The sequence below is a fragment of the Heteronotia binoei genome, chromosome 8, assembly GCF_032191835.1.
Source record: "Heteronotia binoei isolate CCM8104 ecotype False Entrance Well chromosome 8, APGP_CSIRO_Hbin_v1, whole genome shotgun sequence".
NCBI lineage: Eukaryota > Metazoa > Chordata > Lepidosauria > Squamata > Gekkonidae > Heteronotia > Heteronotia binoei.
In genome coordinates, this window is record NC_083230.1 from 92,428,998 (window position 1) to 92,455,060 (window position 26,063).

The 26,063-nt window shown below is 41.2% G+C and overlaps 1 protein-coding gene across 1 annotated transcript in view; it reads right to left on the reverse strand.

The window, feature by feature from the left end:
- STAB2 (stabilin 2) overlaps window positions 1–26,063 on the reverse strand; it is a 118,904-nt gene that overhangs the window by 7,675 nt on the left and 85,166 nt on the right. The window contains exons 33-46 of the mRNA XM_060244437.1: window positions 25,176–25,352; window positions 24,029–24,121; window positions 20,065–20,211; window positions 19,395–19,451; window positions 17,544–17,670; window positions 14,604–14,753; window positions 13,988–14,092; window positions 13,397–13,504; window positions 10,242–10,435; window positions 8,650–8,791; window positions 7,285–7,418; window positions 5,126–5,291; window positions 3,029–3,135; window positions 1,216–1,335 (exon numbers count right to left, since the gene is read on the reverse strand). Coding sequence (XP_060100420.1) covers window positions 1,216–1,335; window positions 3,029–3,135; window positions 5,126–5,291; window positions 7,285–7,418; window positions 8,650–8,791; window positions 10,242–10,435; window positions 13,397–13,504; window positions 13,988–14,092; window positions 14,604–14,753; window positions 17,544–17,670; window positions 19,395–19,451; window positions 20,065–20,211; window positions 24,029–24,121; window positions 25,176–25,352 — 1,827 coding nt within the window. The remainder of the gene's footprint in view (window positions 1–1,215; window positions 1,336–3,028; window positions 3,136–5,125; window positions 5,292–7,284; window positions 7,419–8,649; window positions 8,792–10,241; window positions 10,436–13,396; window positions 13,505–13,987; window positions 14,093–14,603; window positions 14,754–17,543; window positions 17,671–19,394; window positions 19,452–20,064; window positions 20,212–24,028; window positions 24,122–25,175; window positions 25,353–26,063) is intronic.

The following is a 26,063-nucleotide window of genomic DNA, read 5'->3' on the forward strand; positions in this document are numbered from 1 at the left end:
GTGATACAGGATGCTAACCAGATGAACCAGTGGTCTAACAGGAGGGTTTGTATGTTCTTATGGTCACTGACAACATAATCACCCCTCTGAGCTATTGGCCCCCACAATAGGTTCACCTGTACCCCTTTGTTTGCAATGCTGAATAATATAGCATCACTTGGGTTCACCTTCAACCGATGGCAAAAGAGATAGGAATAGAGAGTAAATAAAAGGTTAAAATCATTTCACAAAGCTCCAAAGTGAAAAAGAGCAAGAGTCCGGCAGCACCTTAAAGACTAACAAAATTTGTACCAGGGTATCAGTTTTTGAGTGTCACTGCTCCCTTCTTCAGTGACTCATGACAGGTCCATACCCTGTCATAAATTTTGTTAGTCTTTAAGGTGCTACTGGACTCTTTTCTACTGCTACAGACAGACTAACATGGCTACCCACCTTGATCTCTCTCCAACTTTATTGCTTTTTATTTGAAAATATCTGTGCTGTTTTGTGAGCCTTTCCTGTATTTTTGCTTTGCCCTTTTCCCACCACCTTTTTGAATCCAGCTATCCTTTTCCCCTCTTTTATAATAAACTTTTTTAATGAAGACATTTTGACTTCATTTAAAAAGTTTATTATAAAAGAAACAAGTTCTACTAAGTGAAGACATTTTGATTTCACTTAGTAGAACTTGTTTCTCTTTGCTATTTCTCTAAATCTTTCCCCTATATGTTAGATTGCACAGGTGCTGTATAGTTGGTTGCAAGATATTTTCTAGAGTTCATTCCCTATCACTTTGTTATTAATGGAGTGATCTTGGGTCAGTCATAACTCTGCCAGAGCTGTTCTCTCAAGAACAGTTTCTGTCAGAGCTCTGTCAGCCCCACCTATCTCACAGGGTGCCTGCTGTGGGAAGGGAAAAGAGATTGTAAACCACTCTGAGATTCCTAGTGAAGGATGGTATAAATCCAATCTCTTCTCTCTCTCTCTACTATGCTAGAAGGGTACCTTTCTCAGTGGGTCAGTTTAGATGTTTTCAGGAGGTTTTTGAGTGGAGGTGGCTGGGTGTTTTTCAGGGAACCCTTGGGCCAAGGGAGTTTCCCAGCAACAAAAGTTACCATTCATTTCTTTTTTCTGTAACAATTCAATAACATTTCTTGGATGTTCTATATGAGGCTGATTCAGGCAGAGCCAGGTTTATGACATGATTTTCTCTCCCATACTCAGTTGGTACTTTACCTCATTTTCCTTCAGTCCATCATTGTCTGGCACAAACAATGTAACCTTAATTGACAAATTTGTGAGGTATTTCAGGAATTCTTGACCTTTCTTTGAGGTATTTGAGTAAGTAAAGATTTCCTGTGAAGAAACAGGATACTCTGTAGTGAAATATTTTTCTTGTGATAAAAATTTCACAAGCATTTACAAGTGATCCTGTGAAATTAAATTTCCTTTACCCATACACAATTATCTGAAAGGAGATGTAGACAGTTCAGAAAAGTAGAAAGGTGCTAGAAATATGGATTATTCATAATTAAATTTTAATATCGATGACAATGCCTCAACATTTTTTATTCGGACACGTGTCCTAAATGATCAACTTTGCTTTTCTATGAAGGAAACTGGTGGGTCACAAGAGAGCTTTGAAGAAACCTGCATCCTTGCTACATTCTTAATATCAATATTTCTAGTGCTCATGGAGGCAAATTTCTTGAAGGAGCAGAAAACAAAAGAGAAATCTAGTATTTTCTCCCAATGGATGAGATGATTTTAAAAAGGAAGATTGTGATTTTTTTTTTGGCAACTTAATTGTAGTTGGCTTAATAGGTAGCTTGATTATTACAGCTGATTGGATGGCTTAGTCAGAAGGTGGAGGCAGGGCAGGACTTGGCCGATGTTAAAAGGTAAAAGTTAAAGGTAGTCCTCTGTGCAAGCACCAAGTTGTTACCGACCCATGGGGTGATGTAACATCACTACATTTTTTGACAGACTTTTTGTTAGGAGTGGTTTGACATTGCCTTCCCCAGTCATCTACCTTTAGCCCCAGCAAGCCAGGTACTCATTCTACCAACCTCAGAAGGATGGAAGGCTGAGTTAACCTTGAGCCAGCTACCTGAACCCAGCTTCTGCCAGGATTGAACTCAGGTCATGAGCAGAGCTTGGACTGCAGTACTGCAGCTTATCACTCTGCACCACGGGGCTCATATATGGCCTATGCCAAAGGTAAAAGTAGTCCCTGTGCAAGCACCAGTCGTTTCCAGCTCTGGGGTGACATTGCTTTCACAATGTTCTCCTGACAGACTTTTTATGGGGTGGTTTGCCATTGCCTTCCCCAGTCATCTACACTTCCCCCCCCAGCAAGCTGGGTACTCATTTTACCGACCTCAAAAGGATGGAAGGCTGAATCAACCTCGAACTGGCTATCTGAACCCAGCTTCCATCCCTAACCATCAGAAATGAAAAATTGCAAAAAATAATTTATCTGAAATTTTATAATGCTGTGTGGGGATCTGATTCAGTTGATGGCCATACAAAGAGGAGTAAAAGGAAATTTAACTCTCCTCACCATTCAGTTTTGCCCATTAGCCCCCACCATGGAACTGATCATTTCCCCTCCCCTTGAGAGCAAGTAATAGGCATAGAAGTGGACTGTGAGTCAGGGCAAAAGGTGGCAGGTCCAGAATCCTAGCTGGATCAGCATAATCAACATGTATCTCTCTCCACATACATGGGTAAAAAGGTAAAGGTTGTCCCCTGTGCAAGCACCAGTCGCTTTCGACTCTGGGGTGACATTGCTTTCACAACGTTTTCATGGCAGACTTTTTATGGGGTGGCTTGCCATTGCCTTCCCCAGTCATCTACACTTCCCCCCAGCAAGCTGGGTACTCATTTTACCGACCTCAGAAGGATGGAAGGCTGAGTTAACCTGGAGCTGGCTACCTGAACCAGCTTCTGCTGGGATCGAACTCAGGTCATGAGCAGAGGGCTCCGACTGCAGTATTGCAGCTTTACCACTGCTATTTTCAGTGCAAATGTCTATTCTATTACTTACCGAGACAAAGTTTGTAAATGTTGGAATAGACATGAGGACCTGAAGTAGGTTCCCGGTACATGTAAATCCATCCCCCACATAGCCAATCTTGCAAGTGCAATTAACATCTACAAAATCGAAGCATAAGGATTTTAAACAGCAAGCTGAGGTAGGAGTCCAGACATCAGTTATCTAGAGTGCCATCTACCACAGCTTTGCAGAATTACCATTTTCCAAAAAACATAATTCAAAAAGGATAAAACAAATTTATACTAGGGACATCAATCATTCATTCATTTTTTATGAGAAATTCAGATGACAGTGAACCCATTACATTCCAGTGTCTTCCCCTGTTGCCCCCTCACCTTTTCCCAAACAGATTGGAGGTGATTTTTAAAAAATAACTTAAAATGTAACTTCAGCATCAGTCTGTTCATTCTGGCAGGGAAGTGTGCTACTGAGGTTTCTCAAGGCTACTGCCCCTTTACATTTTGCTTTTTCTGTTTATAGGTATTTAAGTACCTCACTAATTACTATCTGTTGACTCTTGAAGGCTGTAACATCCCGGGGCCAATCTTTTCATATTAGTTCAGATCCCTGGAAGGGGAGAGTGATTATTTTCCTTTTTTCCCCCAGTCAAGGTGATTGCTTGTTGATTTTTTTCTCTTTTTTTACAATGATAATTGCACAATCACAAAATTATAATTATGGGGAGAAATTAATGGGCAGTCTCTTTGGCTGCAATGAAACAAGCAGTAACCCCTCCTGTGGCACACAGAGGACATAATATAATTAAAGACTGTGATATTAGGAATGCTGAAGTAATTGTGAATGAACAAAAATTAATTAAGCACATAAAAGAAGCATTTATAAAACAGAAAGCCAATGTAAAGGGATGCATAATTGAATGTTGAACAGGCACTGCCAATTTTTATGGGATCTATGGGGTCGAGAGCCAGTTTGGTGTAGTGGTTAAGTGCTCAGACTCTTATGTGAGAGGTTTGATTCCCCACTCCTCCACTTGCAGCTGCTGCAATGGCCTTAAGTCAGTCTTAACACTCTCAGAGTTGTTGTCTCATAAGCAGTTTCTGTCAAAGCTGTCTCAGCCGCACCTATCTCACAGGGTATATGTTGTGGGAAGGGAAAGGGGAAGGAGATTGTTAGCGGCTCTGAGACTCCTTTGGGTAGTGAAGAGCGGAGTATAAATATAATCTCTTCTTCTATAATGCTGTTCTAAGTTCCATGCGCAGCCACGGTTGTAATTGTATTTGCTGTTGACTGTTTAACACAAGAACATCCTAATGTGGAGGCAGCCCAAGACTCCCCCTGTAAACAAGGGCTTTTTGGTAAAGGGCTGTAGTTCAGTGGTACAACATATCCTTCACATACAGAAGATCACTCCACTTTTAAAGGAACTCTGTTGGATGGTTCAGGAAGAAATTTGCCTAAAAGCCCAGAACAGCTGCTGGCAGAGCAAGGTTAAGAACCAACAACCTGGCTCAGTATAAGGCAGCTTTGTATGTTCATATGATGTTGCTTTTTTCCAGTCTAAAAATGTTCTGATTAATGCTGCATGCTTTCTCTCTCAGGGATGCAGTACTTGCAATTCTCAACTAGTGTGAAGCAGTTTAACTCATGGAGTGGCTTGGATAACTGACTCCTACCTCAAGCCCAGCCAGCAAAGTTACTGCAACATGGTGACTTCAAACTGGCCCGGGGCTCAATGAGGCTCAGCTACTAGTTGTCAAACCAACATCTCAGGTATCCAGTAACATGTTTTGCGGTGCCTCATTCTTAGTCTATCTGCAGCGAGACACACTTTTGTATGCAGAATGAGATGCTCTGAATGTGGCGACACATAGAAAACAATGGTGCTATGTCTGTTTTGTTCCACCATAAGAACATAAGAGGTGCCTGCTGGCTTAATCAGTCCAGCATCCTTTCCCACACAAGGGTCAAACTAGAGGCCATAGTCTTCTTGATATTGCCTCTATTTTGGGAGATAGTTTTAACAAAAAGTGTTAGAACTGGGTTGAAGTCTGTTGCCACGTCTGCCGCAAACTGATTAGGTTGTCTGGAAATGAACTGTTTCTCTGCTTTGCTCAAAAGCACGTATACCTTGGACTCTGTAGCAGAAGGCATCCCATCTTTCACTCCGGTTGAGTTTGATTCCATAGTCAACAATCCCAACCAATCCTCCACCACAGTTAGGGGTAGAGAAGGCAGTTGGATAGCCTACTCTCCCATTTTCCAGCCAGCCAGCTGCGCATAAGTGGTACTTTGCCTGTCATAACATGGAAATGAAACAATTGTCAAACAAAGGGAAACCAGGTAGCAATGTTAGTCTAAAGATATGAGACACATTACAAAAAGTATAAGGAGGGAATGGAGAACTTATTCAATTTACAAGGCCCACTATTGTCTTGCTCTGACAGTTTGAAAAGATGGCCTGGTTAGATGACCAGGCATTCCTCTACTAATCAAGTTATGTCTGTGTGGGCTTAAAACAATTTTATGTTGGAACAAATCCACAACTGGTGCCTTCAACTAACACTAGGACCTACATCCAGCATACCGGACAATGCTGCGTTGCTGAACCACAATTGCTTCCTGCTTGAAATGTGGCATAGTGATGCTGTATGAGGAAATTTGCTATTTGAGACAGAGACCCCTGTGTTCCTTTTCTCTAGTGTCTTATGCCTTTCTAGAATCCCACATCCTTCATTTAAGAGCATAAGAGAAGCCATGTTGGATCAGGCCAATGGCCCATCCAGTCCAACACTCTGTGTCACACACCGGCCAAAACCCCCAAGTGCCATCAAGAGGACCACCAGTGGGGCTAGAAGCCCTTCTACTGTGACCCCCCCCCCAGCACAAGACAGAGTCTGCCCCAGGCAGAGAGTTCCAACTATAAAATGTGACTAATAGCCACTGATGGACCTCTGCTCCATATGCTTATCCATTCCCCTCTTGAAGCTGTCTATGCTTGCAGCCACCACCACCTCCTATGGCAGTGAATTCCACATATTAATCACGCTTTGGGTGAAGAAGTACTTCCTTTAATCAGTTCTAACCCGACTGCTCAGCAATTTCATTGAATGCCCACGAGTTCTTGTATTGTGAGAAAGGGAGAAAAGTACTTCTTTCTTTACCTTCTCTATCCCATGCATAATCTTGTAAACCTCTATCATGTCACCCCGCAGTCAACATTTCTCCAAGCTAAAGAGCCCCAAGCATTTTAACCTTTCTTCATAGGAAAAGTGTTCCAACCCTTTAATCATTCTAGTTGCCCTTTTCTACACTTTTTCCAGTGCTATAATATCTTTTTTCAGGTGCGGTGACCAGAATTGTACACAGTACTCCAAATGAGGCCACACCATCGATACAGAGGCATTATGATACTGGCTGATTTTGGTCTTTACTCAAAGGAAGAATCTGTAAGATGTGTGTGTGCGTGTGTGTGTGTGAGAGAGAGAGAGAGACCGACCCACACACCAGAAGGGAGCAAGAGATCTGCACAGCTTTCCTTCATTGGCCAAGTAAAGGATCCCAATAGCTGTACCCCTCACAGTTAGGAATTGTGGGGAATTCACCCATGACTTGTACCACCACAGCCACACTAGATCAATAGAAGGAATAAGTCTGGCTGCTTCCTCCATATCCTGCTGCAGAATTGCTCTGGAATCTGAAGCCCAAGGAGTTAATTAATATAGAGTTCTGTCTAGTTAGGCCAAACCACTGTTCTGCACTGGGGAAAATCCAGTGCACTTACAACTTTGACTTATGTCTACCTTACATGAGCAATTAGTATTGAACAGAAGAGTCCAAACAATCTAAGGAAGTGTGTGCAGACAGCTCCTTTAGTGATTTCATGTCAGATTGCAGTGTCAGCCAGTGAGATACATACTTCATTTGAGTGCATTACCAGGTTCCCCCCCACCAGAATTCAGCCTGAGAAAATTGCACGCCTGATAGAACAGAACAACGTGTGTCCTTTAGAATTCAGCATTTAAGCGCCTAAGACTCATTATTCAGCCTCCTCCCAACTTAATGAGGAGAAGGAGGGGAAAACTGTCTAAAGCAACATCCTGCTACTCCTCTAAATGGCATACATGGTTCTCTGCTCCTCCATTATATCATCACAACTCTGTGAAGTTCAGCTGGGACCCAGGGCTCTCTATTCAAAGTGGGACACTCTTAACTGCTACACCACACTGTTTCTCTTGCTATCTTAACCACAGTGCCTTATGTGCATGGGTTAAGTAATGTTATGTTACCATCTGGGCATATGAGAGCTGATTGTATGTAGCTAGTGTTGCTCCTTCATCTGCACAGGCTTTATTTGCTTCATCAAAAGTCAGTTTGTACTGTCCCAGAGGAGAACGTAGGTGAAAAACTCCAACTGTTGCATCTGGCAGAAAGAAGGGGACAAAAAAAGAGGAAGGCAAAAACAGACCATTTTTAAAGAAACAATGCAGTGGCCAGACAAGGAAACCAGAGGGCCATTCTCTTACTTCCTTTTCCACACTCATCTTGCAGAGCACCCTGGAAATATTTTTTTTTTAAAAAAATTATCTGTTTTTGACATATCAAAAATATTGCACATCTGGATAATTATTCTTTGGACAGTGTAACTCAGCAATGGCCAGCAATGGAGGAAACTCCTAGAACAATTTTGGCTAGCTTCTGATAGCCTTACTAAATTTGGATTGTGTGTGTAATGTGTATAGTTGTGTGGATAGTGCTGTGTCTGAAAGAGCTGTTCTTCCCCCTCTGTGAGGTCCTTCTTGTAGATGGGTTTTGCAGATGGGAAGCAGATGAACTTAGACATAGCATTCCTGCTAGATGGTATCAACTTTGTTTTGGACATGACCAATCAATGCCCCTGGACTGTTCTCTAGTGAACTGAGTGGTCTTGATGTGGCAGAAGCTAGTGATTCCTGAAAGTTTCAATTTCATTTGTGACCCCCCCACACAAGGGCTTAGGATGGCACAGATTGTTATTTCCCTCTTCCTTTTATCTTCACAACAGCCCTGTAAAGTGGACAGGATGACTGGCTAAAGATTACTCAGTAAACACCTTGGCTGAATGAGGATTTGGCAGAATGGGAATTTGAACCCGAGTCTCCCAGATCCTACTCCAACACTATCCACCACACCATGCTGGCCATCAAAGAATTCTGCAAAAAAAAAAAAAAATCAACTAAAGGCAACTCATATCACATATATTCACTCAAAACAGACTTATTTGCATATGATTAGCTGATGTAACCAATGGCTTATAGGTTTCACACTGACAAGCATTTTTGGTAATGAGATCCCTATTACAATAATGTCCTGCATAACTAGAACAAAGACATTTTGAGTGGGGGGAATCCAGTTAACATTTTCGAGTTCAAGAATCATTTGTTTGTTTGTTTGTTTGTTTGGCACTCTATAAAGCATCCAACATAATGCTAAACAAGAAGAAATGTAGATTATAGACACACACATACCACACACATAATATGACGGTAGTCCTAAGAGTTTCTAGAGTGACAGTTGTCGTTCTAACACATAGGTTTCCTTGAAATTTCAGAGCTTAACTTTAACTGTTCTTTTCCCATCCACTGAATTTGTATTCATGCTTCTGGAGTACTGACCCTCAAAATGGAGATCTACACAGTCAGCATCAGCGTGGCACTGTCCATTGTCTTGTAAGCATCGGTTCACTCGGAGCTGTTTCACTTCACAGTCAATTCCATCACCAACGTAGTTATCTTTGCATTCACACTTGCGTTTAGCCTAGGAGGGAGATTTTCAGTCCAACTCAATATCCCAAGTCAGCAAAGATGCAAATATTCAGCTGCTATCCTAAATCTTCCTTTTCACTTCTAACCCCTGCAGATACCAGGAAGCCCTGAAAATGCCACTAAGGTGGGTACATCCCAAGCACTGTCTCCATTAGCATGCATAGGGAGAAGAAGAAGAGATTGGATTTATACCCTGTCCTTCACTAGCCAAAGGTATCTCAGAGTGGCTTACAAATCACCTTTCCCTTCCCACCCCCCACCCCGCCACAACAGACACCCTGTGGGCTGAGAGAGCACTCCCAGAACTGCTCTTGAGCAGAACAGTCTTGAGAGAACTTGTGGCTGACCCAAGGTCACATCAGCAGGTGTATGTGGAGGAGTGGGGAATCAAACTTGGTTCTCCCAGGTAGGAGACCACACACTTAACCACTACACCAAACTGGCTCTCTGTTACAAGGCTAATTTGTGAGGGTGCAAACATGAATTGAAATTCTGGAAATATGGACCTCTATACTGTCCAAGCTGTCAGCAGGAACTGTCTGCTGGAACTGCTCAAAGAAAGAAATCAACAGAAATAGACTTCTCATATCAGAGAAAAACAAAATATTGGAATGATCAGACTCATCATGGTATCATTTGGACTGTCCATTACCAATGAGTGAAAAAAAAGTCATGGCAATTCCAAATTGTTTAGCTAGAGTCGAACCAGCTTTTGAGGGCAGAGAAGAATATTGTATAGACCATATGAATCCTCTTTAGCAGATGGAATTGAACCTAAGCAATCAAGCTGCCCTGCAATTCTCCTTCAGCCCAACAGGTTCACAGTGCAACACTAGACAACATTGGTCCAGACTAAGCTCAATGAAATCAGTAAAACTGCACTGTTGTAGTCACATCTGCTGGGTTATTACTGGGCATGGCATCATTAGTATTTTCAGGTTCTACAGTATGTGCACGCATGTGCATGCACACACACACACACACACAGGGAGGGAGGGGACTTCCTGTCAACACAACAGAAAGACTGTGCTGATCAGTACAGGTAGGATGGTGTGTGCATGCAATATGTCCTAGAACATTTCCTGGATTCTCAGACCACTTTCCCACTCACCTTACGCCACTCTCATGTTCCTCTTCTCAGCGGGGCTTCCTTCCGATTTCACAGTATCTGCCCTGGGGCTGCAGCTAGTGTTGGCTTTTTCGCGCCGCAAACAGAAACTGGTTTTTAGAGGTTTCTGTTTGCGGTGCGAAAAAGCTGACGCCCTGGGGCAAATAGTGTGAAATCGGAAGGAAGCCCCGCTGAGCAGAGGAATGTGAGAGTGGCATAAGGTGAGTGGGAAATCGGTCTCACTTTTTTGCCAGAATACTCAAATGTCAGTGAAGACAGACACCTTGTGGGTGAGGCCCCCTAAAGTGAAGGGGCTACAGACAGTAACACTTACCGGCCCTGTTTTAGTACAAATCGCATGTTCATGGCAACCACCATTGAGCCCATCTGCACAAGAGTTGACAGCTGTGCAGATGTGGCCATCTCCTTTGTATCCTTTCTGACATGTGCAATTGACTTTCACACCAGATTGTGAACATTTTGCATTCTTATGACAGCCACCATTGGATATCAAACAAAGGTTCATAGCTATAAAGAAAAAAATTAAAGCAAAACCAGAAATAAATTATTTTGTCCTGGCATGCTCTTCACAAGAAAGCCTGAGAATTCTTTATTTAGAATAAAGTTTGGGTCCAGTGGCACCTTTAAGACCAATTTAACAAGTTTAATTCTGGGTATAAGCTTTTGTGTGCATGTACACTTCATCAGATACATTGAAACAGATTTCCTCAAACCTTACATATAGGCACACACATATAAGCTTATACCCAGAATTAAACTTCGTTGCTCTTAAAGGTGCCATTGGACTCAAACTCTGTTCTGTTGCTTCATATCAACATGGCTACCCACCTAATTCTTTATATAATAATTTATAACAAAATGTGACATCAAAACCATGAACTAGAGGAATCTGTTACTTGATTAGCATTTGAAATAGACTGCAAACTATTCCACATTGCGAATGTATTTTGAAAATCAAGGGACTTTCAGGATCAATATGTCATGTAACAAGGATTCGAGATACTGCAGCTTGTGTGTGTATGTAGTGTGCATACACGTGTATGTGTGCATGTGTGCAGATAGAAAGGTGTACTGTCTGTGCAAAGCCTTGTGTATCTTTAGAGAGACTTAGGGAATTACCAAGGCCAAAACAGCTTTGCTAAATTCAACAAACAAGCCTATCCTGTTGTTGTGTGTCTTGCAATTCGGTCCCTGAATTTACAACACAGCGTGAGTGCGCACGCGTGGAGGTGACCAGTGGGAAACCACAGGTTGCCGGATGTAAGGACGAAATGCAATCCGCCTGTGTAGATCTATGGCGGGAAGTTTAACTGGCCAGGATTGGACCTGGCCAGGTAAGGGGGTTGTTCCGGAAGATGTATATAATCAGGGGACCCGGCCCTGCCATGTTGTCTTTGTGATGTACTAGCCAATAAAGCATGTTGCCTTCTAAACTTCTTGGAACTCAGTACATTACACCTGTTCAACACTTTCTCCAAAGATGTGCTTGAACTCTGCAGGTATAGGCCTAGTCAATATCTTGATGGGAGATCTTCTGTAAACCTTTTATATACTGCCTCAGGTTCCATCATGGATAAAATGTAGGATATAAATGTAATAAATAACAATAAAGTAGACTGGAAAGCTCATAAGCAACACTGCTTCTGAACACTGAGGTTCTTCCATTAGCCATTATGGACAAAAGCCACTGATGGGTTAATCATCCGTGAATTTGTCTAATTCTTGTCTCCATGGAAGTGTGGTTTTATTACCTCACAGAGAATAAGAAATGCAATTTTGACCTTGGAACACTTAAGTAAACATTTGGATATCCCACTGCAACAACAATCAACAGTGTAAATATTTTTGGCAGTTTGGGATATTATTGCTAGGCAGAAATTATGCCTGCAGCCCTGAAGGCTACCAGTGCCCAGATTTTCCATAGTCACCTTGTGGTGGACACTAGTGACATCAAGTTGTAGCCAGCTTTCCGAGACAAGAGATGAACAGAAGTCATTTCCCACCATCTGCCTCTGCATACCAACCCTGGACTTTCTTGGCGGTCTCACACCCAAGTACTAATTAGGGCTGGTTCTGCTTAGCTTCTGAGATCTGACAGGTTCAGGCTAGCCTGGGTTATCCCTACAGTCTTCTAGCAAGTTGCTCTTGGGACTGCATCTTCTCCTGGATCAGCTTTTTAAAAAGGACACTGGTGATTCTCCCCCTCCAAAGCTTTGATGATCACAAACTGAAGCTCAGGGCTAGACTGGAAAGGTCAGAAGTAAAATGGACAGCTGGATTTGGCTGCATCTGCTAGGTGAAATATAACTGGCTAAAGTTTTGGCAAAGAAAGAGCCCATGAATCTCCAAACGCCATCTCAGCCCCAAAGCAGAGATGTATGAGAGCAACAGAAGGCTAAAGGTAAAGGTAATAGTCGTTTCTGACTCTGGGGTGACATTGCTTTCACAACGTTTTCATGGTAGACTTTTTACAGGGTGGTTTGTCATTGCCTTCTCCACAAGCTGGGTACTCATTTTACCAACCTCGGAAGAATGGCAGGCTGAGTCAACCTGAGCTGGCTATCTGAACCAGTTTTCGCTGGGATCGAACTCAGGTCATGAGCAGAGGGCTCTGACTGCAGTACTGCAGCTTTACCACTCTGTGCCATGGGGCTCTTAACAGAAGGCTACAGACCTAATCTTGTTACTCCATGGACAAACAAAAAGAGAAGCCAAGATCCTTAGACTGATGCTTGCAAGCCACAGTTCATCACCATTGGAAGATTTCCTGATGTTCCTCTAGGGCAGAGGATACTCCAGGATAACGAAAGATTAATTTGCTCTTGAGAAATATAGTTTTCAGAATGATCAGTCAGTCTTCAAATAATAAACTGCTACATTCATGTACCAGCCTAAGTATTTGCCTGTCCTTTTATGGGGGGAGGAATTGCCCTTCCTTGTCTTCTACCTTGAAGATTGCACTCCTCTCCCTCCACCAGGCAAATGGTCATGGCTGTCAAATCTGACAGATGGGAGTTAGAGGCTGTCTTGGACTCAACATTCTGTCATGTCCAGAGCTGCAGGTCTGAATGGTGGTACACCTCATGTAGATAAAAAGATGTGGATCCATCCTCAACCCCCTTTGTATTCCTAGGAAAGGAAGTTCATAAGTAGAACCTTATGTTTTGTGTCATGCATCACCCTTGCAAGAATATATGTATTTTATCATTTGACCACACTCCATGTAGGCAATGTAAATATACTTCTAAGTGCCATATGTGGGGTTCTTTTGTACCACATATAACAGTTCAGTTTTCAGCCTCACTGATAGCATACTACAGCATGATTTTGTGACATTTGCAAATACTTTCATCCACGGTTGTATTACTTAAGAACCATTTATGAGGGCTGAAAGAATGAGATTCAATATATCCATTTTTCATGTTTCGTTCCCAGTGAATTTTTTCCAAGTGTTTGTAAAGAATTTACCTGTACAAGTGATTCCATCCCCAACATAAAATAGTTTACACTGACAGATGTTTTGGGGCTTGCACACAGCATTAACTGAACAGCTGGGTGAACACACTGGTGCCACATCTGTGAAAAAAATTAACATAACTATTTGTGCATTTGAAAATTTCTCAAGACTGAGACATAATTCTCTATCTATCATCCATCCATCCATCCATCCATCCATCCATCCATCCATCCATCCATCCATCCAGGTCATAAAAGGTACAGGCTTGCATCTTTTCTGGGAATAGGCTAACAGAGGAGCCATGCCTCCTCAGGGAGGGTGTTCCACAAAGGTCACCGTAGACTAGGGTGAGAGGGTCTGAGCAGTGGATGATCCTGCAACTTGAAGGGAGGGCTTAACCAGGGAACAGCTCTGAGAGGTGACAACATAAATTCTTGTGAGCTGCCCTGAGCCTGCTTCAGAGGGGTGGGCGGGATATAAATCCAATAAAATAAATGGTCCTTCAATGTATTTTACTGGGGTAAATTAGTCATAAGCTGTTAATGGCAAGGTGAAAACTACCTTCTGGGCTTTAAGTTATTGTTACTGCTAAATCAACTGACCTAATTTGGTTTCGCAGAACTTTCCTATCCATCCAGTTTCACAGATGCACAGTCCTGATCCAGAAATGCCTTCATCACACTGTCCATGATCTGTGCACTGACAGACTATAAATAGAATGGTTGGATTATTAGGAGAACAATAATTATTTATTCACTTAAAATATTCATACCCTGTGAAAATATTCACAGTGACACTTTCAAGGAAGTTTTCACAGAAGAACTGCAACAATAAATAGCATTGGAAATATAAAAATAAGTGGACCTACTTAAAACTAGAAGCCCAGCTCACAAAAGTCATTAAAAGCAAGTATTAAAAAAAACTTTCATGAACTTTTCACAAACTATAAAACCCAAATACTGACATCTGCACCAGTGGTTTTTGTTAGTGCATATCACCAAACACCTCAGTTTTTATTTCCATTTTTGCATGTGTTTTCCTCCATTTAGAGCAACTTGCGTAAGGCTACATTGTAAATTCATGTTTGAGCCAGGAGGTCTGAAGTCGGTTCTTCCAGGCTCAAATCAGACACTCTCAATCCAGAAAGCCACACCACCTCCCATATTCTGGTTATGTTAGCACAATAACTTAACAGTATGACCACCACAGGAAACCTACATCTGCAATCTGGGCCATATCTTCCAGGCAGACAGAGCTCACATGAAGTCCCATTGAAGCCACCATAACATGTACATTGTCCTGTGCCAGAATATCCTTCCTCACAAGACCCATGGCCACTACATGGAGCTTCTGGCCCTCCTGGGCAGGCTGAAAAGCAGTAAACAGCAGCAAGTCAAACATTTTCAAGCATTGACTCCACGATGGAAATTTTGTTTAGTGCAATAAATGGTTGGGCTAAGACCCCAAGACTCATAGAATAGAGATAACCTCATGCACTCAGTCTTTCCTGGAATAACACCCCTGCTAGTATCAATCCTTCAAGTACATATTTGGATTTTTAAGATCAAATTCTTGGTGCTTTCCTCCTTCCCTACTGTCTTTCCGTATTTCAAAATTAGACAATCACAGACTTTTAATGCATAATTCAATCCCAAACCCAAAACAGGCATATGTACCAGAGGAAATTGGGCAATGATATCTCTATACCATCTTTACCACTCGGGAGGGGGGGGGGAGGAACCAACAACACAATTACACTACTAATGGCCGAGGTCAGACGTACAGAAAATCCCGACATGGGCATGGATACATGTCGGATTTTATGCGGGTGTCCAAACATCAGCATCTGGGAATGGTGGGTGACTCGTCCAGGTCCCTCATTGCCTTAACTTGGACCCGGAGTTTTTTGATAGTGCTTTAAATCCGGACCAAGAGCACTCCTGATGACCCAACAGTGGACTTTGCATATTTGAACACTCCTCTGTTACTGGGTCATTGTAAGCACAGAACTGGTTCCTGCCGAAACCTCAACCAGAAGTAATATCAATGCGTGAGCAGACATAAGATGAAAAACTCTGTCAACTGCCTGGTAAACCGAACACCTGAGTGTTCTTTTAATCCAGTCCCAAAACTGAGAATAGTTGTGCGTAATTTGGCAGGTTATTTCTGAGTGCATTGCGATCGTGCAGGAAAAGTAGTTCCGTGGTAGAGAAAAGTAGAGTCGTGGGGGACATACTAAAATGAATTACAAGATTGCCCATAGGAAACAATGGGAGAGACTGGATTGCCCATTGAATATAATGGGAGACAAGATTGCCAATTGACTTGCATGGGCTCCATTAAAACATACAGAAGCACAAAAACAGCTGCAATAAAAATCTGGAATGGATTTTCCAGGAAAGTCAACACAACCTGCAAGTGTCCAGGAATTGGATTGCTGGGGGAAGGGCAGATTGCCAGCTCCTGGGACTGGCACAAGTGTTCTGGGTTGTTCTGGACAATCCAGTCCCAGAGGCTGGCAATCTAGTGTTTTCCCTGGCAATCCAACAACTATTGGCCGGGGTCAGTAATCCAGTCAGCCATCCTGCAATCCAGTCCCAGAGGCTGACATTCTGCCCTGTCCCCTTGCAATCCAGTCCCAGAGGGTGGCAACCCACCCTTCCCCCTCACAATTTAAATCCAGAACACCTGTGCCGTTCCTAGGGGCTGACAATCTGCCATTCCCCTGGCAATCCCATTCCTGGACACTTGTAGGTTGTGTTGACTTTCCTGGAAGATCCAGTCCAGATTTTTATTGCAGCCATTTTTGTGCTTCAATGTGTTTCAATGGAGCCCATGCAAGTCAACTGGCAATGTTGTCTCCCATTATATCCAAACGGGCAATCCAGCCTCTCCCATTGTTTCCTATGGGCAATCTTATCATTTATTTTATTATGTCCTGCGAGCCGTTGGGAATGCACCTGCACAAATCCAGAGTGCTACTGTCAGAAAACGAGGTCCAGCAGGGACGTCTGATCAACCAATCATGGGAACAAAATGGGGTATAATGGGTGGCTGTCGGGATGTCTGATCCAGGAAATGCGTTGATAATACACCCAGACTATAATAGCAACGTGTTCATGACGGCTTTATCGGTGAGTGTGACCAGGGTCACTATTGTCTGCTAAACCTAATCCATCTACTTAAACAAAAAGAGAGACTTGTGGCATCTTAAAAGTCCAACTAATTTATTCAGGCACAAACTTTCACGGACTACAGCCTCCTTTGTAAAATGTATTTGATGGTGGTCTTTAATCCATGAAAACGTCTCCATGATAAACTGTTGAGCTTGTAAGATGCCACAGAACTCCTGGTTATTTTTGTTGCAACAGCCTACTGTTATTAACCCTCTGAAATTTATTATCATGGAAACTGACTAACAGTCAACTGGAACGGTCAACTGGAATAGCCAGTGCCAGATAACATTCACATAATATGCTCTTTATCTACCTCGTACATGAGCTAGAGATTTCTTATAAAACTACATGTACTTCTGAAACAAACAGATACTGATGTATCTTTGGAATTCTCTATGGAATCTCTATGGAGTTCTCTATGGAATCTAAGGATTCTGTAGAGAGGCATGTATAAAAATGAGTTCCACTGAGAAAAATGGAATAGAAGTATTTAAAATAAATAATGTATCCACCAGATGGATGCAATTAATAAGAATTATGTAGTGATATGTTTTTTTAAAGAATGAATGTGAAGAGTGGTTCAGAACAATTTTAGCACATAGTGGGTTGGATTCAGTGCAGCATTTCCATGGATAGAAAGATTTTCTACCCACAGAACATGGCTATTTGGCCTCCCTCCTCCCACTGCAGCCCAAGATGCCCACAAAGAACAGCATGTTGAGCGGCAGTGTAATGGGAGATGGGAAGTGAGAAAAGTCATGGCTCCATGGCCTGAAATCCTTCTGTCTATAGAAATGCTGCAGTGGTCCCTCATAACGTTTTGAGGCTCTGTTTAACATTTTATTATGTTCTTTTGCTACAATAGTTATCTTTGGAAATACTGTAGCTTTTCTTCTTTGCTGGGAGGGGGAGGGGAATAGCATTTCATGCTATGCTACACAAATCTTCCCAGGAGCAAAAGTTTAATTTTGGAAAATCTCACCTTGACAGTCATTCCCAAAATAGCCCTTGCAGCATTGTGGTACCCTGACAAACACAGAGCAGCTTCTCTGACAACCTTCTCGGAGTCTTCCATAGCTATTGTGAGTACATGGGAATATCTGTTGTTCCTTGTGGTTTTAATGTTGAATACAGAAAGAAAGAGAAAAACAAGGAAACACAACAAAGGAGCACAGGAAATTAATTGATTAATTTTATTTATTTATTTAGTAGATTTATATTCCGCCCTTTCCCATGATGGGCTCAGGGCAGATTACAAACACAACAAAATGGTTAAAAACCCAACAATAAACAATTAAACAATCATATTAGGATAAAATACAGCTTAGGTGGTGCAGGCACATTTTACAAATTAAAATATAGATGCCATAATTATTGGCCCGAGATCTAATAGTTGAGATGGTTAATCAATAAGTCAGTGTAAGGGAGGACAAATAGATGGTATAGAAATGAAGTGAGGACACCCGCTTGCCTCAGCCAAAAGCCTTGAGGAATAGCTCCATCTTACAGGCCCTACGGAATGGTAGTAAAGTAATGTCTTTAAGCACACCATAGCTCTATCTGGACAAATGTCCAGTGGTGTGTGTGTCCGTGTGTTCATGCAAAGGAAAAAATCAAAATTCTCTGGATAATCATGTGTAAAAACTGGCCCATAGGTGTAAAAACTGGCCCACTCCCTTTGAATTACAGATCTTCTGGTAGGCTGGTGAAGTTTATTATCTACACCGCTGTCGAACCAGCATTAGAAGTCATTGTCTTCACAAATGGAATGACAGCGTTGTTCAGTGAAATTTTTAGAAAGGGGTTCTGCAGAGGAATTTTCAGCCCTCTTGCTAAACTACCATTTCCAGAATTCTTAGAGACAACCAGCAGTGGTGCAAGTTAAAGCCTAAAGAAGTTTTGTAAAGCAAAAATGTCCCAGGTGGCAGATAAGAACTTACAGGGGATCACCAATAAGTACTTATCTGCCAAGCAGAATACTCTTTAGTGGGTATACCAGGAGAAGTGATTCTGAAGATCATAAAAGAGACCAGTGAGACCTCTCACTATGATTCCACTTCTGTTACAACAGACATAGCAAACTGGAATCACAAAGCCAAGCCAAAATGTATAAGGCTAGTGTGGGAAGGAGAAACACAACACAGTAGCTAGAAGCAGGTGTAGGGCTGTCAGCTCTAGGTTGGGAAACACCAGGAGATTTTGGAGGTGGAGCCTCAGAAAGGCAGGATATGGAGAAGGGAGGGACTTTAATGGGATATAATGCCATAGAGTCCACCTTCCAAAGTGGCCATTTTCTCGGGGTGAACTGATCTCTGTTGCCTGGAGATTAGATTTAATCCCATTAATCTCCAGTCACCACCAGGAGGGGCCACAGTCTGCCTCCACTTGCCAGCCTTGCTGTTGGCCTTAATAATGTCCACCTCCCCGATAAATGGAGAGAACCAAGGAGTGCCTCCATTTGGTGCCCCATGTGTGTCAATAAGGTTAATTCCATCCATACAGGAAGAAACCTGGTTTTCTGTTGCATTGATTCAAAGTAGGACTTTGTAGCAGGAACATCCTTTGCATATTATGCCACACACCCCTGATATAGCCAATCCTCCTGGAGTTTACAGTAGGCCCTGTACTAAGATCCCTGTAAGCTCTTGGGAGGATTGGCTACATCAGGGGTATGTGGCCTAATATCCAAAGGAGTTCCTGCTACAAAAAAAGCCCGGACTCTGATATTCGCTTATCTCCATGTGCTATTTTAAAAAAACATTCTGGCTCTCTTTCTCTGAACATATTAGTATAGTTTACTGATTAGAATTATAGTTGGAAGTATATCAATTACCTTTGCTTTAGCCCCAGCAGGACACTTTGGAGTTCTGTAACAACTACCGCAATCTCCCTGGAAAACAGAAAATATTTTAAACCAGAAAACTTTTAAATAAATTTCTCTAATAAGCTTTTCTTAGTTAATATTTCCTACAATACACAGTTTAATAAAGTTTAGCAAAAACAGAGTCCAGCGATTGGTCACCTTCTCCCATGTGAACCTGCCATACTGACTCACTGAGATGAGTCCTTTTCTCTGATGGCACGACATCCTTTCCCCCCCTCCCCCAGTTTTTTGGTACTCTCTCTGTCATTATCCCAGTAGGGTGCATTTTTACAGCTCACCATATTACAGATCAGCTCTGTTATGCTCTCATAATCCACCCTCCCTCAGAGAAAAAAAAATCCACATTTTATTCCAATGTTAATGCATAGCCAGGCTATCTGATTATTTTGCTAACAGCATTTTATCAAGTTTTGACAATATACTTTTATAGATTTACACAGCTATGCTAATTGTGGCAGTGGGGCAACGCTATCATACAATAGTTGATCTAAAAAACTTATTTTTTAAAAAAAAACTTTCTGACTAATTTTGGTTACAGATGGCTAAAACAGGGTTTCCCAGTCACCATATTGGAAGCCTGAGGTTCAGAAGGGTAATAAAAATTCATAAAAGGACTGACCAAAATATCATGACTGATGAAAGTGTCACAGCGACCTCCAAGGTTAGGATCTGTTAGTATGCAGTCAATCCCATAAGCGACACCACCATCAAACTCCAGGTACCTTTGTACTATCCTACAGCTCCTATCATTGACATACAATTCACCCTGAGGGAGAAAAATACATAAAATTATCTCTCTTCAATCTTTTTCAGGCCACTGAGTAGGAGAAAATAGGAAGCACAGATATAATGGCCTATATCCTACTACTCTGCTCTTCAAAAGTTTGAAGCTTTCCTCCAGCGTAAGACTTCTTGAAACTTGTAATTTTTCCTTTGGTTGCAAGCAAAAATGTGGACAGCCATTCCTAGTGCAAGATAGATGGGAAGACATGGGCAATGCTCATCTAGATCTATCTACCTCAATCTGCATATGTATTTTTTTTCTTTTTGAGTGGCAAGGAGTGAATGACAGTTTATTATTTTTATGATGGTTAAAACAATTTTATAGGTAACATATGGTAACAAATCTATTTCTTACATCTTAATACCTTCTTTTATCTACCCCATATATTACTTTCTACCCACCCCTCCCCCCGTTACTTGACCCCCGCCGGTGTTATCTACTTAAAATGCTAATATTTAAAGGTATCCTTAACAATTAAAACAAAAACTTATATTCTTCTTCTTTCTAAAACTTAATCGTTATCAAAAATTGTCCAATGTCCTTTTATTTTCCACTCTTTTTCTACATATCTTCTAAACTTTTCCCACTCCGTCTTAAAAACTTCTAAATCATAGTCTCTTAATATTCTTGTTAATTTGTCCATTTCACTCCATGTCATAACTTTTATAATCCAATCCCATTTCTCTGGTATTTTTTCTTGCTTCCACAACTGCGCATATAATGTCCTAGCAGCTGAAAGCAAGTACCAAATTACAGTTCTATCTTCTTTTGGAAATTTTTCCATTTGTAATCCCAACAGAAAAGTCTCTGCAACTTTCTTAAATTCATATCCCAAAATCTTAGAAATTTCTTGCTGAATCATTTGCCAATACTTTTTGGCCCTGTCACAAGTCCACGACATATGGTAGAAAGAACCTTCATGTTTTTTACATTTCCAACATCTATCTGGCATCTTATTGTTCATCTTTGCCAATTTTTTAGGAGTCATATACCATCTATACATCATTTTGAAACAGTTCTCTTTAATACTATGACACATTGAAAGCTTCATAGAATTCTTCCACAAGTGTTCCCAAGTTTCCATCTGTATTTCTTTATTTACATTAATTGCCCATTTAATCATTTGAGATTTCATTACTTCATCCTCCGTAGACCATTTTAAAAGTAATTTATATATTTTTGAAATTAATTTTTCATTATCTCCAAGCAGAACTTTTTCCATTTCTGTTTGTTCTTTTCTTATTCCTTCAGTTTTGATATCATTATCCACCAAACTCTTTATTTGTTGCATTTGGAACCAATCATATTTATTATTCAACTCTTCAGCAGTTTTCAGTTCTATTTTGCCACTTTGTATTTTTAATAATTGATTATATGACAACCACTTTTCTTCACCTATCTCAGCTGTTATTTTTATTACTTCAGCTGGCACTATCCATAAAGGTTTTCTCTCATCCCCATATTTCTTGTATTTCATCCATGTATTTAGCAAATTATTTCTTATATAATGGTGAGAGAAAAAACCGTCCATCTTCTTTTTTCCATAATACAAATATTCGTGCCAGCCAAATTTATTTCCGTGACCTTCCAGCACTAAGAGTTTTTTCTTTTAAAAGCATTATCCATTCTTTTATCCACACTAAACAAACTGCTTCCTGATATAATTTTAAATTTGGTAGTTGAAATCCACCTTTCTCTTTTGCATCTGTCAACATTTTCATTTTGATCCTTGGTTTCTGAAATTTTTCTTCACCATTTATCAAATTGCTTACTTTTTTCACAATGGGAAAAGTTTGAAACAAATACATTATTCTTGGTAGAATATTCATTTTAATTGCAGCTATACTACCCAGCAATGACAAATTAAGTTTGTTCCATTTTAACATATCTTCATCCATTTTACGCCATAGCTTCTCATAATTATTTTTAAATAGATCAATATTTTTCATTGTTATCTCCACACCCATATGCGTACCATATGCAGTTTTGTGTTTAGAAACAGGGACGAATCTTGTGGAAACACAAGCATGGCTAATGTCACTTAAATACTGGCTTCGGCTACATTTCCACTCTGACTCAGAGAGCCTTTTATATCAACTGCTCTCAGAATCTAATTTGTCAAATTGGCTGGCATTTATTGAGAGGAAAATAAAATCTATGGACATTGATTTAGGTTCACTTCTTATGCTATCCTTAAAAGAAGCTTTTTTGAAACTTAAGCTCAGAATTCTAGATATTGAAATGCAAACATTATATAGCCTGGCCAAAAAGTCCTGCTCCCCGCTGAATTTCAAACTTCCTCTCTCAGTAGGGAATTTAGCGTCGTATTTCTCCTCTCTGCAAGCTCCACAGCAACGGCGTGCGTTCTTGTTAACGAGATGTAATGCATTACCATCTGCTATCCTATTTGGTAGATTTAACAGGATTGAGTACTCTAATAGACACTGTCTTTGTAATTCCAAGTGTATTGAAACTATTTCCCATGTACTACTGAACTGTCCTCTTTATGAAGATATTCGTTGTATATACTTGAAAGATATCTTAGCAGATATGTTGGGCTGTGCTGATTCAGGCAAAGTCCACAAACTTTTAAATGACTTGCGCTGAGGTAACTTTAATGGTGGCTAGATTTCTCCAACAGGCCATGGAAATACGACAGAGAATGGTTCTGGAATGACCACATTTTATCTTTTAATTTGGCTAAATTCGACTCATATATATTTTACTTATTTTATGTATTTTAGCTCCCTATGTACTTTATAATCTAGGATTTTATATTATTTATATTGCTATTTTACTGCTAAATCTGTTTTATGCCAATAAAGGCTTACTATTTGCATTTGCCTCAAAGGAGCCCCCCCCCCCCGGGACTCCCTTTTAGCCAAGGTAAATCTCCTCAAAGTTTCCTGTGCATATCTTGGACTAATCTCTAACTGAGAAAAGTAGGCAGTAGGCATTAATTTGCCTTCCACTACCCCGAACAGAAATTCCAGCCTGCTCCCGTTATGAGAAGCAGCTCAGCTCGGCATTTTCCTCCCCCAGATTCCTGCATATGTACTTCTTGATCCATTGAAGTGAACTGTGCATGTGCACAACTGGAAGTATTATTACACCAGTAGGCTCCATGCACACAGATGGCATATGAAGATCCTAACTGGGCCATGAGATTCATATGTGGGAATCTGCACAGACATTCCTTATCAAATTAGATGAAAAAGTCCACTTGCACAAGTGAAAATATACAATTTAGGGTTACTGATAACTGATACATAGATTAATAATGCTTAAAGTCTTTGCAGCTCTGTCAGGGGTTGTTGTGAGTCTTTTATTAGGATGTGCCATAACCACGGTCTTACTATAAGTACTAAATATGTAAAGGAACACTCTGCATGATTGTTTTAGTGCACTAGAATAATTCTACATATAGTTCACACTTAGATTATGAGCCACGGTTCACCTCTATCACTTCCCCTTTCTGCAAAGCATTTCTAAGAAGCCCTTTAGTCCCATAAAGAAATCTATTATTGCCATTCCTTTTACCATATTGATCATTCTAGCACCCCAGCTGCCCCTCCAATATAACATGTGAAGATTTAATTTTCTTTTGATTCTATACTGACTTGCACTAGTCTAAAGCCATAGGTTGCATACTCCTTAGCCAATGTGCAAATCAACAGGCTGGAGGAACTGTATTGCATACAATGAAGACCCTCCTTGTTTTCATTTAAACCTTGGCATCTATTTAACAGAATTTTTTAACATCCAAGGATTATGTAATTAACTGATGTGAAATACTTACAATTTCACTATTAGAATTACTGCATGTCACACTGAGATCAAAACCTTGAACTGTTGTCAGTGAACTAGAGGTAGGGAGGGCAGAGGCTGTAATCTATGGAAGAGATGGGCAGAAGATAGAGAGTAGAGATATAATTAGAGATTAGCCATGCTGTACATTTAGAGTTGCCAGCCTAGGGCCTGCAGATCTCCCCCATTAAAACTGATATCTAGGGATGGGCATGAATAGAACACAAAACAAAAATAACGATGAATTTTGCCCTGTGTGTAATTTGGGAACAGAAGTTCATGACAGCTTCACTGACATGAACTTTCACAAACTTTTATAGTTCATGCAGTTTGTGGTGGATGGAGCAGAAAGCAGGGGCTTATAGGGGCTCTGAGTCCCTTTAATCTGCTGTTTTCTGTTCCTCATGAAAGCTGCAAAAACAACTGAGCAGTGGGGAGGCACTCCTCATGTTGCTCAGCAGTTTCAGGCTGTCTTGTGTAGTCACTTTAAAAGGATGACAGAAGACATACCAAAAACAGCTGTGCAGCAGGGAGACACAGCTATTTCAGGCTGTCTTCTTCACAAGACGCCTGAAACAGCTATGTGGCAGGGAATGCCTCCCCTAGCACAGCTGTTTTTTGTACTGGTTTGCAGTCCCTTTAAACTTGAAAAGAGACTGCAGAAGATAACCAGCGCAGTGAGGAGTACCTCCCCTCATGCAGCTATTTTTTGTGCTGTTTTGCTGTCCCTTTAAATTTTAAAGGACCTGAGTGGGATAGCCAAAAACAGTTGCATGGTGGGGAACGTCTCCTCTGTTTCTTAGCTGTTTCTTGGGCTTTCTGCAAACCTGTTTAAAGGAACTACGGTCTCTTTCAATAGGGTTTGCAGGGCCACAAACCATGAACTGATTCAGTCTGGTTCAGCCACGAACCACAAATCAAACCGAAACACATTTTCCCAGTTCGTGCCTTATACCTACTGATCTCCAGACAACAGAGATCAGTTCCTCTGGAGAAAATGGCTACTTCGGAGGATGGCCTGTGTGCCATTACTTTCTGCTGAGGTCCCACTCCAGGCTCCACCGCCAGATCTTCAGGAATTCCCCAACCCAGAGCTGGCAACCTTACATAACCAAGAAAGGTTTACAGAAAGTGCCTACCTTGGCATCTCTAATAATATGGAATTTCAGATACTGCTGCAATGTTGCATAGTTTGACATTTTAAATAGAAAATCCTGCTGTTCTGCAGGGAGAGCTCTGATCACTTTGTCAGTGGGCCAGAACAAGGTGATTGGTTGGTGAGCGGGATCATTGAGGAAGCCGAACAACCCAGCATTCTGAAATAAAATAAAATACAAGTAAAACTGATTTTCTCATCAAACTAGCTACAAGTTAATCTACTGAACATGGTCATCACAGGCTTACAATGATTTAGGTCAGGGGTGTTGAATTTGTTATGAGGGATGGATCTGACATAAATGAGACCTTGTCAGGCCAGGCCATGTTGGGTTGGGCCAAGCCATGTCGGGCCAGGTCATGTGTGAACCTATTTAAGATCAGGTAGCAGAGATATAAACTTTATAAAGGACACAGACAAACACAATGGATTTTTTTTAAAGTTAAAAGATGCTTAAAACATTAGCTATTGGTCTTAAAGGTGCTTTCTTTGTATTTCTCCCATAGGATCCAAAGAACTGGGCAAAGGAAGCTCCGACTTATTCCTTCCTTCCCCAAAGGAGGGGAGGAACCTCAGCCAATAGAAGGAAGAGAGGCTTTGTTCAGTAGCTCTGCTGTGCGATTGAGAGAGCCTGGCAAAGCAAGCTCTGCCTACTCACCTTCCTCCCCAAGGGAGGAGCCACAGCTGATGGAGAAAATAGAGGCTTTGCTCTGTAGCTCCTGTGCGATTGAGCAAGCCTGGCAAAGCAAGCTGTGATGCAGAAGGAAGCAAGAGAGAAGGAGAAGGAAGCAGACAGCCAATTGCTCGGGGGCCTGATAGGAGCCCTCTGGGGGCCTAATTTGGCCCTAGGCTGCAATGATTTAGGCACTAT